The sequence below is a fragment of the Kryptolebias marmoratus genome, linkage group LG19 (assembly GCF_001649575.2).
Source record: "Kryptolebias marmoratus isolate JLee-2015 linkage group LG19, ASM164957v2, whole genome shotgun sequence".
In the NCBI taxonomy this organism is placed as follows: Eukaryota; Metazoa; Chordata; class Actinopteri; order Cyprinodontiformes; family Rivulidae; genus Kryptolebias; species Kryptolebias marmoratus.
Genome location: NC_051448.1, coordinates 22,677,117 through 22,695,883, shown reverse-complemented (window position 1 = coordinate 22,695,883; position 18,767 = coordinate 22,677,117). Strand labels below are relative to the sequence as shown.

The following is an 18,767-nucleotide window of genomic DNA, read 5'->3' as shown; positions in this document are numbered from 1 at the left end:
ATCATATTCACTGTTAGCTAGATTCTTCGTGCCTTGGTTTAGTAATATCATGTTTTAGTAGTTTAGTTATCCTGTACCTTGTTAGCATTGTCATGTTTTAGCTTAGTTATCTTGTCATGTTCTGTAACTCTGTCTGTAATTTTGTTCTTGTGTTGTAAAGCACTTTGAGTTGCCTCGTGCTGAAAAGTGCGATATAAATAAATGTACCTACCTACCTACCTACAAGTTGGGATATGCATTACAGGCCCAAACAACACAAAACCCTCCTGTGTGTGAGTAAGTCTCCCCCCCTCCCCCTCCCCATTTCACACCAACTCATCTCTGTGACTACCTTACGTAGCAGCTCAGAGGTGTAACAGCAGCAGGTTGATCTCCCTGTGCTGCCTTGGTTGTTACGTAAAACTAAATGAGAGAGAAAAGTATCAGGCCTGGGTTGAAAGTGTGTTTTTTTAAAGGGCTGATGACTGTGTTGTTCTTTAATTTATGATTAATGTGAAAAGCATTCTGCGTGTTTGTGAATTATCTACAGATTGATAGTTTTATCTTTTAGACGACTGAGCAGGAAATGAGAGATGAGCTGATCTGATTTGGACCTGCTGCTTTTTGTCAAGTGCTTTGAACTAACTTGTGTAAATGCTACATAAATATATAGAACTGAACTGAATTAAAATGAAGCCTGGAAACACAATTATGTTTTTTTTATATTCTATCCTTCTGGACAATGTCTGTATTTCTCAGAGATAACCTGAACTGATTCTTCCAACATGCAATAAAAAAAGGTCACAACTTAATGTATGACAGAGACATTCCATTGATGATAAACCCTTTACGACAGATAAAAAAATCTCTACTCCAAATGATGAAATGAAAAGTCTAAAATAAGTCATCTGAACCATTTTATTCCACTTTAGGTTAAAGAATCCATTTTCACAACCTGAGCAAACTTTGGATAAGGTGAAGTGAAGTCTGAGTGTGTCTTAGCACCTTCCTGAATGATGAAGCATGTAGAGACCTGATCAGGTTTACTGAGTAATCTGAAAAAATCTGCCACTTTACAAAGCAACAATTAAGATAAAATCATTATGAAGCTCTGCTGTGCCTGACTGACAGCATCATAACAACAAACTGACAACCTGCTTTTCACAAAACGTCAGCCGGAACTGAGGAACAAAAACACGAGAACTAAACAGTAACCATCAGCTTGTTGCATTCAGAGTCATCAGAAAATGGAAAGAAGTACTTCCAAGTGAATTTACCTTGTGTTTTTTGGACTTCCTGCTGTCCTCCTCGTCTGACTGATGATGGTGCTTCTTCTCTTTGTGTTTCTTCTCAGAGTGCCAATGGCTTGTCTCCTCTTCATCTTCAATTAGCAAGTCATACTTGGAACTTTTGGCAAAGTTACGGAAATCTCCAACAGACCGTGAGGTGACAGTACCTGCCATCTAGTGTACGGAATTCAAAGGAACCGGACAGACTGCAATCTGAATGCTGAGGGCTGAATCTGAAGACGAGCTAAAGTTAGCAAAATAGTAGCTAAAAGCCAACACCAGAAAAACAGTAGCTAAAAGCCGAAACAAACAAGCCCACCATCTAAAAGCTAAAACTAGTGGAACAACAGCTAAAAGCTAAAACTAGTGGAACAACAGCTAAAAGCTAAAACTAGCAGAGCAGCAGCTAAAAGCTAAAACTAGCAGAGCAGCAGCTAAAAGCTAAAACTAGCGGAACAACAGCTAAAAGCTAAAACTAGTGGAATAAAAGCTAAAACTAGTGGAATAACAGCTAAAACTAGTGGAATAACAGCTAAAAGCTAAAACTAGTGGAATAAAAGCTAAAACTAGTGGAATAACAGCTAAAAGGTAAAACTAGAGGAACAACAGCTAAAAGTTAAAACTAGCAGAGCAGCAGCTAAAAGCTAAAAATGAAGCAATTGTGCTGAATTCAATTTTAAAGAGCACAAGGTTTTTCAGTGGTTTGAAAAGTTTTCTATTCATTTTAGTGAGGGGAAGAAAATGTCATTAAAGTCAAATATTTTAAAAAGGATAAAAGTTACAAAAATCAAAAGCATAATGGATGTTTTGGTCTATGAATGATCAAAATAACTGGAAGTATGCTGAATTAGCTGCAGTCCAAAAGTATACAGAAGTGTATAACTATAAACAGGAAAACAATAGCATGAATGCTGACTCAGCACTCAGACAAATATAATGAGACGGACAAAGTGGACAAACCCCCACCCCAGTCTTAAGCTTAGTTTCAATTGAGGATACTCTTGTTTCAGCTTCATTTGATCCTTGAGAGCCAGTTTAGATCGGCTCTCCAAGTCCTTCTCGTAGGCTTTGAAGTCATCTTTTGTGTACTTCCCACCTGGGATAAATAGGAATTCCTTACTTTTACACAAATAAAAAGAAATACTAAAAAAGAAGAAAAACATGTATAAAAACCTCTGAATGAGAGTACCTTTTCCTTTCCACTTGATCTTTGAGACTGACTGGCTGAAGTCCACGTGAATACGCCGGTCATCAATAAGCACATTGTCCATTTTGAAGTAAGCCTTCTCACAGTCTTCTTGCTGTTGAGGCACAAAGTTAAAAGAAATGAAAAATGCTATGCTCCAATTTCTTTTTAAATAATCTTGCATAAAGAAAACAAACACTCATGTTTAGGCTACAACAGCACAAACTAACAACCTCCTGACATCCAGCTGAAACATTTTTCTGCAACTTAGTGACTCCAGGGTGAAGAAAAACAAACATCCAATCACTGGCAACACAGAGTCTTTAAAAGTCTTTATAAAGAAAAGTCAAAACACTGCTTCTACTGCAGCCTCTTTCCTCCAACATCAGCTGCAGGCTACAGAAAACCAGAAGCAACTAAAAACATCTTTTATCTGAAGGGTAGCCTAGGCACTGTCAGCAACACACTTCATCAACCAGTGGACAGACTAGAATAAAACAAAAATAATCACTGGATTACAACTGAACCCAAATCAAGACGGCTGCCACAGCCAACTGACCATAGAAAACAGAAAATGTCTATAATTCAATCAGTTTGATAGATGTTGAGCTACAGCTTGGTGTGGTAGTAGCTGAGAGTTATCCACAACACATAACCTGAGTGCATGCTTAATATTATGTTCAAGGTTTGACTAAAACAGCTCCAGCTTGTCTCCTCTAAGATGATCTGAGTCTTAAACTCAAAGGCAGTGGCTGAAACGCATTTATGCAAGCATTGCTAGGCTATTATTTTATATTGAAAATTAAAGAGTTTTAGCCGTTTATAAGAACAGTTTGTTAGAATTCACATCACCATGCCACTGGAACAGCTTGAGTGAAACTATATATATTTACCTTGACACAGCTCCCCCTGCTGGCTTCTGTAATCATTGCATTTAACTTTTCAAACACTGCTTGTCTCAACCCCTCCCTGAGGAAAATATCTACTGTGGGGTTTCCACTGAAACTATTGGTGCAGAAGGTGTTACCCGTTATCTCACAGGTGTGAATTCAAACGTTCAATGCAGTGAAGGTGCGACTTCATACAAGCTGTAAACGTCGGTCATAAACTGAGTCAAACTCCACAACAACCGAACTTCGAAGTTTGAAAGTTTTATTCCCACAGCGGGCAGCGAATCAATCGTGCACAGTGTTTATGTGTAGATATAAAATTACGTCATATAACTTTAACTTCTCTATGATAAAAACGCCATCATAACCCCATGGGATCATAATTAACAGGTCATAACAAGGGCAAACAGAGTTTATGACTGATTTCCATTTTGTACATCCTGCAGGGGGTTTTCCACATTATTTCTTCTAAAAAGATTTATGAGCACCTGATCGGAAAATCCTGATGATTATGTTATCAGGTCATACATCTGTGTTGTGTACAAGGACCATATAAGTAATAAAAACCAATGGAACACTGAGGGCTGCTAATTATGACTTTCTGTACATTAAGTCATACAATACGAAAGCCTCTTTGACAGTGATTGACCTAAAACATACAGACACAGATAAATTGGTTGGTCCCTTTACAGCTCATTGACACAAGGATTCATTTTTCTTTGAAAGTAATTCAGATAAAAGCAACTGTCTAATGAATATCTGCATGCCTTTATGATGCAATAGAGTAAATGTGAAAAGAAATGATTTGTTGTTTATTTTGCAAAAATATACTGAAATAGTACAGGCAGATTTGTTGTTCTCCTTAAAGAGACTAATTACTCTTGCATTACTGTCATGTTTGACTTCAATTAGTACCGCAGGAGCTGTTCTTCAGACATTCAGCCTTTTAAAAGGAACAAACACCCACAGGGTTATTTGGTTTGGGTTCACCACACTGAACATGGAGCAGACAAAGTAAAGGTGAGAACTGTCTGAGGAGCTCAGAAAGAAGATTATACAGATCCATGTCAAAGGTAAAAGCTACAAGCCCATCTCCAAGCAGCTTCATGATCCTCTGAACACAGCTGTCGTTGTTATTACACAGAAGGTACATGGGGCTGCAGCCAGCCTCCCAGGATGTGGAAATGAGACCCCAGGATGATCAAATAAAGTGTGGATGGTAGAAAAAGAACCAAGGAAACCATCTGAAACCTTTCCAACTGAACTGCAAGGTCAGGGTACGTCACTTTCTGATCACATCATGATAGACTCCATGGAGGACTAAGAAGGCTCCACTATTGGCAGAAAAAAAACATAAAAGCCCAACTGGAATTTATCAAAACGCATGTTGACAAGCTCCAAAGTCTCTGGGAAACATTTCTGGGACTGATGAGACAAAACTGGAGCTTTTTGGCTGCGACAGCTGGGCGCCAGGTACCACAGCAGATCTATGCCCAAACGCGTTGGAGCGGTCTTGTTTCAAAAACGGGGACCTACTGAATATCAAACAGTGGTAAAAATGTTGAAGTTGATCAGTTGCTCACCTTTTCAAACTCAATAAAAGCGTAACAGAGAGAATCTCCAGATTTCCAGTCTCTGATGATCTCACAACTATAAAGAACATGGACAATAAATGTCACTTACTCTTAATTTAATGAACAAAGAAAACATATATGCTTGAAGCAAACTGTTAAAAATATCTAAGATATTATAAAGAACAACATAAATAAACCAACAAGGACCTCAAGACTACTGTCACCTTTTTATGGACCCAAAGCGAGAAAAGATGATTTCCAAGTCCTCATCTGTGGTTACTGGGTTCAGTTTGCACACAAACAGAACGTTCTCTGGAGGCTTCACATCTGCATCAGGGAGGTCCCCCACCTGGAGAAAGGTCCAACACAGGAGGGTTTGAACAGTCTCACACCGGATCTGCAGAATCTTCAGCAGATGTTTGCCTCACCATCTCCAGCAGGATGGCATGAGTCTTTGCTTCTTTCTCCTTCAGCCTCTCCTCCATTTCCTCAACCTCTTTCCCTTCTGCGTCGTCGATGACTTCATCAGCTCCAATACGGCCACTCTGCACGCCCACAGCAAAACACGGGGACCCTTTTAAAGCACCGCACTCTGGATTTACAGTCCTCTTTGAGTTAATAAAACCTACTGAGTGCGCCAAAATTTGTTCTATTTGTTTTCATGGTGGCTTTCTGACGGCATCTTGGAGTAATAGTTCGGCCAATTTTAAGTGGATTTCTGTGTAAAAGTTATACAGTATGCAATTAATATCCTACCTGTTGTAGATAAGCTTCTTAAATGACCTCAGTCTGGAGAAATTGTTTATTTGCAACAGGACTGATGAAATAACTGCTAGTTTAAATGAAGACCAAAGTGGATTTTGCTGTTTAAATTAATCTACCAATATATTATTATTATTATTATTAATAATAATAATTTTAAAAAATGATGAAATTCTTGCTTAATGTAACTCCTGGATGCCTCAGAAGTGCTACAACTCACAGCTGCTGGTGTCATTTACTTATATAAATAATCAAAACATTCAATGCAATTTCTTGTAGTACAAAACTGACAGAGGTGTAAAGGTTTATAAAAATAATCTTTGCATGAAGCACTGTGAAGTCTTTAACACTGGAGCTGTTTTAGGTCACCAACAATCCCCTCTGGTTTGAGCTGTAGTCAGACTAGCCATCAGCTCATCAGGCCTGTTGAACTTTAACTTTCACCTTTCAAAATATTGACCTTTAAACCAGTAGAAATACATAGATCTCAATTTCTTCCAAATAGCTTTTCCTTTTAAAATCTGTTTCAGCATAATTGCTTTATTTTGTCGTCTTATGCTACTTTTAGCTACCAGTTCCCTTTCAGCTTTTCTCCTTTCTGCAGTTTTGCTCATTTTTGCTGTAGCATCTGTTTTGCTAACTTTACCATCTGTTTGCTCCCTTTAGTTTTTAGGTACTGTTTTTCTGCTTTCAGCTACTTTTCTGCATTTTTAGCATCTGTTCTGCTTGTTTTAACTTTAACAAATCAGTTTGTGCTTCTTAAGCAAATTTCAGCAGTCATTCAGTGCTCAGCTTACACTGGATTTTGACAGAAAATGCTATTTCTCTAGTTTTTCACAACCTTATTTTTTTGGACAGTACACCTTTTAAAAATGGCCAAACTATCAATTTAAGAGAAACAGTGCCGCTGTCCTCACATCTAGCTGCTCTTTGGTGGGATCAGGTGATCGATCGGGCACCGGCAGGTCCGGAGGGTCATCGAACGGATCATCCAAAATTACTGTGTGGTTTATTCTGCAGCGAAATGACAGCAGGATTGTAAAAAGAACAAGCCCTAAGATTACAACAAACGCTACATTACATAAAAGGTCTGGTGCAGCATTTTCAGGCATTTGGCTGTCCTGTTTGTAATATACATCAGCTAAAGTTGGGAGCTAAAGAATCACAGAGGTGAATCGTGGGAAGAAAAGTTGGTACAAGACAGGCCAATCAAAAAAAAAGACATTTGTATTGTATGAAGAGTCAAACTGACTCACCTGATATCCTGAAACGGGACAAAATCGTTGTCAACAAAGGACTCATTGATTTTTGTCAGGACGTCCATCCCTTCAGTAACTTCTCCAAACACAGTGTGTACTCCGTCCAGATAATCCAGGTTCTCACCAGATGTAATGAGAAACTGAAAAAGAAAACACCAACATATAAAGTCCTGCCTGTAACACAACCAAAACAACTGCTTTTAATAGAAATTAGAAATACACTCAAAGTTTTGCTGAGCTAGTCATGTAGCTTTTGTAAATGTGGTTAATAAAAAATCATCTCAAAACACACAGTGAAGTCCATCTCATTTACCTGAGAACCATGTTGATCATTTCCATTGTTCACCATAGACACCGTCCCCTTCTTCCTGTGTTTGATACGTGGCACCTTTTCTGCTTCAAAGAAGCGGGCCTGGTCTCCATAAAGTTTGCTAATAACCCAGAGGAGAAAAGAGGATGTTTTCACCATATTCATTGTGCTAAAAAAAATAAGCAAACCCCTCATAAACTGCGATGACTGACCAGTACACAGATTCTCCTCCACGACCCGTTCCAGTAGGATCTCCGGTCTGTATAATGAAGTCCCTCTGAGAAAGAAGCACGTGTGGCATAAATTTTCATTGTGACCAAGGTTTTATGAGCTTTTCATCAAGCATACAACCACAAAAAAAGTTTGGACGCTTTGTAAAATGTAAAAAAATAAAATTATATTTATGCACCTCATTTTTCCAAAAATTGTAATTTTTTTTTAGTTTCAATATTTGATACGTTTACTGTGTTCCAAAATTTCTGTTGATGAGACTTGCAAATCATTGCATTTTGTTTTCATTTACTCTTTACACAATGTCCAAACCTTTTGGAAATTAGGGTAGTAGTAATGTTTAACAAGAAAATAAAAACCTGATATAAGTCTGATTATCTGAGAGCTTTGCTGTGAGGGGAGCACAAAACCTATACACAACATTATGTTAAATATATGGAGACAAACTGAATTCTTTCACAAATTTTACATATTAATCAGGTTTCAAGTTTTATCTTTTGTGGTCACAATCCCAAATCTCACTAAAAAGCCGCCAAATTAACACAAATGCCCACAGACTGACAAAGTAAACATTTCCATGAGCATGCGAAACAAAAAGGAAGAGTTGTCCTCTGCTCCTGATGCGTCTGGAGCAAAAATAATCTGAGTTGACGCAAGTCTTTAAAAAACCCCATTATGTTAAAAAAGGTAAATGTGTTTTTTTATTTCTGGCGCCCTCATCAGGACACTCAAATGCACATTGCAGCTTGATTACGATGGTTACGGCTTGATTGTCAGCTGTGTAACCTAAAATCTGAAGGAGATACTTCAGTTTTACCTGCACATTGTGGATGAGGCAGTAGTTGTAATATTTTATTTTGCATAACTTCAGGAAGTTTAGGGAAGCTGAAAAAGAGCACAGGGTTTTAGGTTTACCAACATTATTGAATCACAATCAAATGCTTAACAACGACACTAAAACAATTACCGTTTAAATGTGTGTGTAAATGTAATGTGGTCAAGCTGATTTAAATGAATTAACTATTAGAGAAGTAAAACTTACACAAATGCAGCAACACAAGCTAACTGAGCTAACAGCACCACGTTATGTTTTCCAGCTCTCAGTTTGCTCAAATAACAAACAGTTACTAAAATAGGCTGCTATTATTGAGAAATGTGTGACGTTCTCTTACTTTTAGGCCTCTCGTCTGTGAACAAATCAATAACTATATCGCCGAGCGTCGTTTCAAGGAGCACCGCCATTCTGACGTCCTCGGTTCTCGCGAGAATAGTGCCTGGGAATTTCCACACGCATGCGCAGTTCGTTGTCTGCGCAGCGTTTTGTCGTCGCTGTTTGGGTTCTCGTAAGTGAAGTAAGATCCAAAACAGAAATGAAGGGTCCAACTATTTGTATTGTATTTCTGCTTTATGTCGCCGAGTCGACGAGCAGGCAGCTGAGCACGGTAAGACTGGACGTGTTTAACAAATAACCGGCGCTGGTGTTAACCTTAGCGTTAGCTTCTGCTTTTCTTACTTTGAGCTGTTGGTTTGACAGGAAAATGTCCTGATTAACGTCACAGCCGGGACACTCTCAGACACACAATTGCAAGATTTCAACAACCTACAGGTAAAACCCTGAAAACAAACTCACTAAGCCAACTTGTTCCAGAGGCTAACCTTTTTCTTTTTTCTAATAAACACAGCTGAGGGACGAAAAATGACTCGACTCCTTGTTGTTTCCTAGATCAATTTGAACCTGTCTGTGGGTGAAGAGCAGGTCCTGGTTAATGACATCCCAGTGGAGCTGTCAGGAGTCACCAGGTTCAACTTTCAGGCTCTTCTCTGTGAGTTTTTCTTACTACTATTAATGCTAACCAAATCTTGCCCAAACATTGTAAAATCAAGTCTGTAAAAGTCTTTCTCCAGCCCTGATTTGTGTATATTTTGCAGCAGATTATCTTACAGTCTCTTTAAGTGAGCTTCAGTGATATTTCTTTGGACTTATTAATGTTTTTGGTTTGTTTGAATCAGTTTGGGCACAAAAAGGTACATCAACTCAAGAGATAAGCCAGTGTTTATTCACACATAAGAGAACAATGTAGCAAAGAATTAGATTTCAAATATTCCTTTAGACTCTGTTAGTCGTAGCAGCTTTTCACAGAGACACCATTTGTTTCATTTTCTTTAGTTGTAGCTACAAAAATGGCAAAGAATACAAAGTTACAATACAAATGGCAGTTTGACTTACCAGACAGTATCTGAAAGTCATTTCCCACATTTTATTTTCAAAGAAGCATAATACAATACAATACAATTTATGAAGCTCTTTAAAAAAATACCATTGACCAAAGTGCTGGTCAAACAATCAAAAAATCAAAACAAGAATAAACACTATAAAATCAAGTAAACACAATCAAAGCAACAAAATGGTTAAAACCATAAAACAATAAAATAGAATAAAAGCCAACATCTCCAACTGAGTTCAAAGTTAAAAAGGAAAAAACTGTGATTTAAGAGATTATTTAAAGACAGGAGGTGAGTCGGCCTGTCTGATCTGCAAAGGCAGATCCCCTCTTTGACTTAGGGACCACTAACAGGAACTGATCTGCTGACCTGAGAGAGCACGATGATACAGCTGGAGCAGGTCAGACAGATACTGTGGAGCAAGATCATGCAGGCATTTAAAAACAAATAAAAGAACTTTATCAATCCAGAAACAAACTGGAAGCCAATGTAGTGACACGTAGTAAACACATCAACTGTTTAAAGTGATATATTTTACCATTATTTAGAGAAAGTAAGGTCATTTTGAATTTGATGGCAGCAACACATCTCAAAAAGTTGGGACAGGTCCATGTTAACCTCTCTGAAAGCATCTCCTTGTTTTTAACATCAGTCTGCTGGAGGTTTTAGAGGGAATGTTGTCCCATTCTGATGTGTTGGAGGATTCTAGCTGCTCAACAGTCCTGGGTCTTCTTTGCTGGATTTTTTTCTGAATAGTAGCACATGTTCTAAAACCTGTATGTTTTTTCTTCATGGTGATGGAGCCTTTCCAGATGTGTAAATTGCCCATGCCAGAAGGACTAATGCACCACCATACCATCAGAGAGGCAGGCTTTTGAACTGTCTGATCCTCTTTAGGGCAGAGGATATGCCATCTGTGATTTTTTTCAGCTTTGGATTGGTCTGACCACAGAACAGTTCTTTTTGCCTCAGCCCAGTTTAAATGAGCTTTGGTCCAAAGACGATGGTGGTGTTTCTGATAATGTTCACATCTGGCTTCTTCTTTAGAGGAGATAGAGCTTTAAGCAGCATTAGTGGACAGCACGGTGAACTGTGTTTACAGATGATGATCTGTGGAAGTGTTCCTGAGTGTTCCTGAGTCCATGCAGTGATGTCCAGAACAGAACCAGACCTGTTTTTAATGCAGTGGCCTCTGAGGGCCCGAAGATCACGACCATTCAATATAGACTTTAAGCCTTGACCTTTGACCTCAGAGATTTCTTCAGATGTTTGAAATGTTTTGATGATGATGATGGGATATTCAAAGTATTAACAAATTTCTGTTGAGGAACATTATTCTGAAATTCTTCCACTATTTTTAGATGCAGTCTTTTGTAGACTGGAGAACCTCTGCCTTTAAAACTTTATTCTCAAATATTTTGTTTCCCCTCCTCGTGGTTTTTGAGTAACAGTAGCACAATTTCCACCGACACCCTGTTTGTCAACAGCACTGGTGTCGTACCAACCTGTAGCTGATGATAAATGGCTTCAGAGTTTGTTTGTTTTTTAGTGTGAGAATTTTCACTGATAAAATTTCTGTCTAATTGTGTGGATTATCTTGTACAATTCACACTACAGTTTTTATTTATTTATTGGCAGAAAATGATAAATCTACATATGTGTGCATTTTTCCAGTGGACAGCGGCAATGAAAGCAGTGCGTTTGAGTCGGGGGACCTGGTCTCGACCGTCACCCGTGTCATGGTGAACCAGAACAGGCTGTACAGCGACTCGGAGGAGGTGGTCACTCTACAAGTGTACAGTGAAGTCATCGAGATGGAGGGCAAAGAGGTAAACACCGTTCTTATCAAACAGATGTGCAAAATCTACAAGTTAAAGGCCTGGCATTGCTTGAATCGCCCGTCCCCTTTATAGCAGAGCTTTAGAATGAGATTGTCTTGTGTTGAGAAATAATGGAGTTGTAGTAGTTTTGGTCAAACCTTGAAAATGGCGTTATGTACGATCTCACAAGATACCATAAGATGCCATCCTCAGAGTATGTGTTGTGAATGAGTCTCAGCTACTACCACCTCAGATTTTAGCTCAATATCTCTGAAACCGACTTGAGTTACAGCCATGTTTGTATTTTCTAAGGTCACTTAACTGTAGCAGCCATCTTGAATTGGGTTAACTCCAAACATTAATCAGTTGTAGATTCACATTCAGTGATTACTTTCTGAGTATTTCGTTAAAATCTGTCCAATGGTTCATGAGATATTTTGCTAACAGTCAAACGAGGTTGACTCTAGTTATTGCTGAAGTTTTAAGCAATAAGCAATGAGTAACATCAGGAGTATGTGTTGTGTATGACTCAGCTACAATCACATGAAATTTTAACACAAGATCTGTAAAACTGACTGGATTATAGCCATTTTGTGTTTTCTAACGCTATGCTGTGGTGGCCATCTTTTAATTGGGTTGGCTTCAAAAGTTAATCAGTTGTAGATATACATCTAATGGTTAGTTCCTGAAAATTTCATTAGGTTTTGTCCAGTGGTCCATAAGATATTTTGCTAACAGACAGTCACACACAAGCATCGCTCTGCCTTCACGTTTCAGCAGCGGACGATATTGCTTCCAAACTGAGATGGACTGATAACATCAGACACACTGAGGTGACATTCATGCTCGCTCTCCTCCTGCTGTGTTATGTCTGGAACTCTGTGACTGTGTGCTGTTTAGGTCCAGCAGCCCGACATGTGTGAGGTGAAGATCCTGATGAGCCCAGACTTTCAGAAACTGGCTCAGTTCACCAACATCTACCCCATCAGACACAGTGAGATTTTCAGGATTCCCAGAGAGAATGACGTGCTCGTCACAGATCCACCGAGCTCCAGAAAAGGTTTGGGGGATCTTTGTTGTTTCTGTGCCACAGTCCAGTTTGTTCTTCTCTTATTTCTTCTGCATCTTTGAGTTCAGATGAAGAACAGCTGATCTCTCAGACCACCAGCCAATATCCCCGTACAGAGAAGCACTCAGAGACCACCCTGGAAGAGGTCGCAGCTCCAGGAAAGCTCCCAGAGACCCCCCTGCGCATGGACCCCGACCTGCTGTCTGATGTCATATACAGTGACGACTATGACTACAAGGATCTGAGTCAGCTGACCCCAAACAGAAACCAGAATCAGATGGAAACTCCACCCAAGGAGTCAGAATCCTCCTATTCTGTAAGTAAAAATAATTTCATTGTTTATATTAGATACTTATTATATAAAAATGTAACAGAGTTAAATTGTAATTTGTCACAAAACGTCAGATTAATATTAGGGATTTCTATATTTATTTGTTTGAAACAAGAAGAGCAGTTTTATTTCTCTGTTGGCTGGAGTGTTTATCACATTTATCAGTAATGCAGTTAATATGGAAAAAATGTCGGTTTGTTGAATAGCATGTTAAATGAAGCTAAGTGATCAACACGTCATGTTTCTGAAGCAGATATTTATTGCCTGAAGGTGAGGTGGTGATAATGTTTGTGTGTGTGTGTGTGAACCTGGTTTTTGTTACATTTTAGGACCATTTCTGGTATAATCACCTACCTTATCTGGACCGATAGTCCTTATGGGGACCGAAGTGTGGTGCTAATAAGGTGGAACATCATTTTTGCGTTAGGGTTGGGACTAAAGTGCGAACTGAGTTTAGGTTAAGCAAGTAAGGACAATAGTTAGGTATGGGGTTAGGGTAAGGCTACAGACATGAATGGAAGTTAATACAAGATCCTAATAAGGATAGAAATACAACTTGTTTCTGTGTCTGTGTCTGTGTGTGTGTGTGTGTGTGTGTTGGCAAAATATCTCATAAACCAGTGGACAAATTTTGAAATGAAACTCACAGAAAAAAAGTAATCATTTGATGCACGTCTGCACCGGATTAATGTCAGTAGTAAATTCCATTCAAGATGGCTGCCTCATTTACAAGGTTCAACAACAACGGCTACAACTCTGTCACTTCCAACATAAGATGATCTTAGTTTGAAACTCTGACATGAAAAGTGGTGGGTGATATGCATTCCTTCAAGGAGAGTTAGGCCTTTAATTACTTACTGTTTTTTAATCAATAATTAAAGGTGACCCATTTATGTTGTGAACATATATGTGTCTGTGATTCTGGGATGTTATTAGAAGCCAAGCCTCAGACAGGCTGTAAACTTCAGTTAGTCCTGTCAGGAGACAGTACTCTATACTGCTTTCAAATGAGATGTTCTGAGTCTTTACGCAGATACAGAATACACAAATTTGTCTCTAAAAAGGAGGTCACATGAAACCATGATTGCACAATTCTGTTTTTATGTAAAATCCTTTTGCAAAGGGCAGAAACTGTTTCTGATATTTCCAGAGGAAGTTTTGACCTGTGTTCGTCCTCTCCTCAGGCCATGTGTCAGTGGGTGGAGCGAGCCAGGGAGCGTCTGCGGCTCTTCTGCTCCGAGTCCCTGCCCCTCTTCTTCCTGGTCATGTGGGTGGTCGTGATCGGCGTTGTTGGGTCAGCGGTCATCGTGAAGATCTTGGACCTCTTCTTCCCGGCCTGTGAACATAAGTGAGTTTTCTGAACAGGTGGTGGAACGGAGTGTCAGGAGGGGGCGCCGGTCTAACGCCGGTCTAACGCCGGTCTAACGCCGGTCTAACGCCGGTCTAACGCCGGTCTAACGCCTCTCTGCTCTGTCACGGTATGTTTTGTAGGCACATTTTTCACCTGAACCCCGTCACTCTGATGCCAGAGGAAGAGAAGCACAATCTGCTGGAGAACGTCGAAACAGAAGCAGCTGAAGAAGAGGAGAAGCCATGAACGAGGGCCAATGTGGCCAGCTCCTTTCAGTTAGATCTCATTTGTTTTTTTTAAGTTCTGCTTTCCATCTTTGGTCGGGCCCATCTCTTTTCCTGTGACCCACTGTAGCTTTTCACTTCAGCTCACAATTTAAATTCGTTGGCTGTGAAACGGGAGCAGGTTTGTTGATGAAAATCACCAGTAACATGATTAAATCCACCATGGAGGAGGAAGTGAATGTGACCTCAACAGTTAGCACTTTGTTCCATTTTTGCACAAAATTCATAAGCGTTGAAGCACCCTTCAGAAATTGCTGCTCTGTACCGCATCTTTGAAATACAACCTGCAAATTCTGCATCAAAACATGCAGCTCGATCTGATAGTGTGCTAAGACGTTTGCACAATATAGACAAAATACAAATTAAAAAAACACTGCGAGGGGAAAAAATGGAGGTCAATGGGATTTTGGTGAAGCATGAGAAACCCCAGCCCTGTTTGGAGCTGTGTGTCTCACACTTCACAGCAGAAACATTCAAAGTTGAAACAGGTCACAGAAAGTTGGACTTTGCATGACTAAACTGGTGTTTTGATTTCTTTGATGGTTTTTACACAATCACTGTTTCCGTTTGAGGATTTCTGAAGATTTTCCCACAGAATGTTAAACTGACAGTTGATGATGTCACACTAACTTTTGAGCTGTCTAAAGTGTTCAAATCTTTTGGAAAATCTTCTTACTCCCACAACTCCTTTTTTGCTACATAAACATGAAGACGTGAGGATTTCTGTCTCCTTCCCCTCAGTGTGTCTCTCAGGTCTGCAGGACTGATGGGGTTCTCTCAGATCCCTCCTGAATGCAGAGAGCTCACAGCCAAGCTTTGGCAAGTCACTTACCTCAGAATATTCTCTTTGACACAGGAAGTGGAGGCTCATTTTAACTTGTCATATCTCATAAAACACTGTAGAAAAACATAATTTCACATCTGTGAGCACCAGAGGCTTCTGCTGCTCACAGATCACAGATTTTTATTATCTGTTGTATAGTTTTCATACAGTGATGGTTAATTTCAGGCTTACCTTTCAGTCTGTTTCTGTCTGCCTCTGATTAACTTGACAGTCAGGGGGTGACAGACACGTATGTGTGTGTGGTTGCCATGGTGACCATAAAGAGCCACTGTCAGCAACTTTAACATTTCTTCCAATCTTTGTTCTCTTTACACTTCTTATACATTTCATATAGCAAAATGCGAGCATTTTATTCATAGTTTTCCAAAATTATGTTAGAAGTTTTGGCAAAGGGCAAAAAAGAAAGCTTAATTTCCTGCAGGAGGTCGTGTGATTCTACAATGCTGAACCTATCAGGTGACAGTTTCTGAGAAGTTTTGCACTTTTTGGTTTGTTAGGTTTACTTTTGGATTGCTGTTACAAAAGGTTTATACCCCATAGTGAGCTTTAAAACAACAAATTAGAACAAACCGATCATTTAAGGAGCAGCATCTGACAACCTCTGTTCCACACAAACACTAGGTCACAACTTTATTATTTATCACTTTGTTTTTTTAACAAAACAATGTGCTCCGCAGCTGAAAACACCCAACCCTTGGAATGCAGTACAGGTGACTGAAGTCTGTTTTAAAGCAGACAGTGTCTTCACATCTGTCGCCCTTTAACTGGAAACATGATCACTGCTGAGAACTTTGTCGTCGGTGAAAGATGGCAGCGTTTAATCAAAGACAGCTACGATCAGAGCGTTATTATTGAGGAAGCTCTTCCCTCTGAGGCTGACTGCTCATTGTTGACGATTGTCGTTCTTCGCTGTGCCTCTGTATTTCATTGATTCTTTCTATAAACGGTGGGGGAGGGGAACCTGAACTAGCAGCTGTGTGTTGCTTCCTGATGCTAACATTGAAGAATGTAAGTGGAGTGGGATTGTCCCTCCACTGTAAACATAGAAGAAAATCACTGCTCTGACTGAATGTTTGTGATGTTCAGTGAATCGGTTTTAGAGTCTGCTCTGTTTTGGGTTTGAGTGACTGAAAGCTGTTGATCTCATCCTGTTACAGAGGGAGGGGGGGCTGCTTTTCTTTATTGGCACTCCAGGTGTTTGACTAGATTGGGTCTGAGGCTTTATTATTCCTAAACTCAGCATCAACATGCTTCTTTTTAAAATGAATGTGTTCTGTTGATTTTGTTTGTTTGTTGTTGTTGTTCTACTTTTCAATATGTATTGTAAATGTATGGAGAGAAATGAGTCTTATAATGCTCACAAATATGCGTTACATCATTTACAAGAATTTGTTTGTAAGCTTGGGTAATTGCAAATGTGTGTGGTTCACATGCAAACAGTCTGAGCACGTGTTAAAACAACTTTACACTCTAAACATTCAAAAGTCAACAAATCCTTCTTTGGATATACAGGTTTTTACCCCTCACCTCACCAATCAATGAAGGAATACCTGTTCCCACCACTGTTCGTGTCAGTTTTCTTATGCTGACAAGGGATGGCGTTGTTTTGGTCAGACCTGAAAAATACCATAATGCGCAGTTTAATGCATTATCTGTTAGTGCTCAGAGTTTGTGTTGTCAATGACTGTCAGCTACTGCCAAACAGAGTTTTAGCTCAATAGCTGTAAGGTTTTACTGAGGTTTGGCCATTTTTGTGTAAGCTAAGGGCGATTGACTGTGGTGGCCATTTTGAATTGACTCCAAAGGTTATTGCCAAGGTTTGAAGCAAAGGTAATGTTTTTTTGCTCATAGTACGTGTTGAGGGACCATGCTCAGCTACTACCACACAAAGTTTTGCTTATTATCTGTAAAGTTGGATGAGTTAAAGACATTTATGTGTTTGCTATGATCACTTTGCTGTGGCAGCCATCTTAAATTGAGTTGACTCCAAAAGATTATGGGTTGTAAATGTACATGCAGATAATACTCTGAAAGTGATTCATGAGATGTTTTGCTAACAGTACAGATCAATGAACACATGGAGACTTAGGTGGTAATAAAGCAGCTTCCATGTGGACTCTCAGGTCCTCCCACAATCACAAACACATGCTGCGCTTAAGGACTTGTGGAAAGCTGGTTCCTTTTGAGTTCCCTCTGATTTTTACTCGTGCTCAGATTGTTGATATTTACAACCACCCAAGCCTGTTTAAGTGATGTCATGCAGATGTGTGGTTTATTATCAGACTCATTTCTGTCTAAAAGTGTAGCTCAGAACAGCTGAGGTCATAATTTCTGTCTCCTCGGGACTCAGTTAAACTGCAGAATGCATGATGAGCGGCGTAAACTAAAAGATGCATGTTGTAGATGCTACTTTTATAGTTTATTCTGCATTAAATCTCTGAAACTGCATGATGATTTGAAACTGCATTAAAGCAAACTCCACCCTGATCCAACTCTGACGCAGAGCGCTGGCAGTGGCGCAAAATGAGCTCTAACTGCAGACGTGGGAGCATGGATTTACACTGAAGAATGAAATAAACCTTTTCATTTGCTTTGTTTAAACTGTACCAGATCCACATCTTATCTGTGTGCAGAAACTGTATGTTACAGCTAAGCTGTGGGGGGGGTTTGGTAATAAATGCTTTTTCTTCTGACCATCACATTAATATTTGGTGTTTTAACTGATCCTGGGAAAAGTCAGGAACTGTAAGATAGAAAAAAAAAAAGAATCACAGTACATACAAGTAGCTGCTGCTAAAGCAAAATGACATTTTCACTATATTTAAAATAAGCTATATGTATCCGTTAGCACTCGGAGTATGTGCTGTGTATGACTTTCAGCTACTACCACTTAGAATTTTAGCTCAGTATTTGTAGATTTGACTGAATATAAACATTGTGGTGCTTTTCAAAAGTCACTTATTTCAGTTGTAGATGTACATCCAAATATTACTGAGTTTTGTTAAAATCTGCAGCTTGTGGGATATTTTGCTAACAGCTGATGCCAAAGTTTTAAGTAAAGATGAGCAATATGTAGTGCTCAGAGTATGTTTTGAGTCACTCTCAGCTACTATCAGACCAAACCTCAGCCTAATATCTGTAAAAGAACTTGTTTATGTTTGCTAAGTTTGATTAGCTGTGGCGGCCATCTTTATACGGACTAACCTTAAAAGTTAATCAATTGTACATGTTGATCCAATGTGAACTGAGTTTTATTAAAACTTGCCCACTAGTTCATGAGGTATTTTGCTAACATGACAAAAAAAAGATCCTTTTCCCCCTTTGGTTGGGGAATTAATGGGGAGTTTTGCGCATCAATGTTTTGA

The 18,767-nt window shown here is 39.3% G+C and overlaps 2 protein-coding genes across 2 annotated transcripts in view; one reads left to right on the top strand and one right to left on the bottom strand.

Annotated features, from left to right (window-relative positions):
* Window positions 1–8,789, bottom strand: part of ppil4 (peptidylprolyl isomerase (cyclophilin)-like 4) — a 14,875-nt gene extending 6,086 nt beyond the window's left edge. Inside the window, exons 1-12 of the mRNA XM_017434107.3 lie at window positions 8,653–8,789; window positions 8,298–8,365; window positions 7,462–7,526; window positions 7,253–7,370; window positions 6,937–7,079; window positions 6,598–6,694; window positions 5,347–5,463; window positions 5,143–5,267; window positions 4,928–4,994; window positions 2,458–2,569; window positions 2,268–2,364; window positions 1,257–1,386 (exon numbers count right to left, since the gene is read on the bottom strand). Of these exons, the coding sequence (XP_017289596.1) occupies window positions 1,257–1,386; window positions 2,268–2,364; window positions 2,458–2,569; window positions 4,928–4,994; window positions 5,143–5,267; window positions 5,347–5,463; window positions 6,598–6,694; window positions 6,937–7,079; window positions 7,253–7,370; window positions 7,462–7,526; window positions 8,298–8,365; window positions 8,653–8,722 (1,209 nt within the window). The 5' untranslated portion in view covers window positions 8,723–8,789. The remainder of the gene's footprint in view (window positions 1–1,256; window positions 1,387–2,267; window positions 2,365–2,457; window positions 2,570–4,927; window positions 4,995–5,142; window positions 5,268–5,346; window positions 5,464–6,597; window positions 6,695–6,936; window positions 7,080–7,252; window positions 7,371–7,461; window positions 7,527–8,297; window positions 8,366–8,652) is intronic.
* ginm1 (glycoprotein integral membrane 1) lies at window positions 8,765–18,101 on the top strand. The gene is made up of 8 exons (XM_017434106.3): window positions 8,765–8,922; window positions 9,015–9,086; window positions 9,204–9,303; window positions 11,378–11,532; window positions 12,424–12,583; window positions 12,661–12,908; window positions 14,108–14,271; window positions 14,415–18,101. Exons 1-8 carry the CDS (start codon window positions 8,773–8,775, stop codon window positions 14,518–14,520), a joined length of 1,155 nt encoding a protein of 384 aa, XP_017289595.1. The 5' UTR covers window positions 8,765–8,772; the 3' UTR covers window positions 14,521–18,101.
* Window positions 18,102–18,767: the final 666 nt, after the last annotated feature.

Bases quoted from the DNA above. Each gene is read 5' to 3' on its own strand.
- ginm1 (XM_017434106.3), top strand. From the start codon at position 8,773: ATGCGCAGTTCGTTGTCTGCGCAGCGTTTTGTCGTCGCTGTTTGGGTT. The intron at 11,533-12,423 runs GTAAACACCGTT...TGTGCTGTTTAG, and splicing joins TCGAGATGGAGGGCAAAGAG to GTCCAGCAGCCCGACATGTG. The intron at 12,909-14,107 runs GTAAGTAAAAAT...TCCTCTCCTCAG, and splicing joins AGTCAGAATCCTCCTATTCT to GCCATGTGTCAGTGGGTGGA.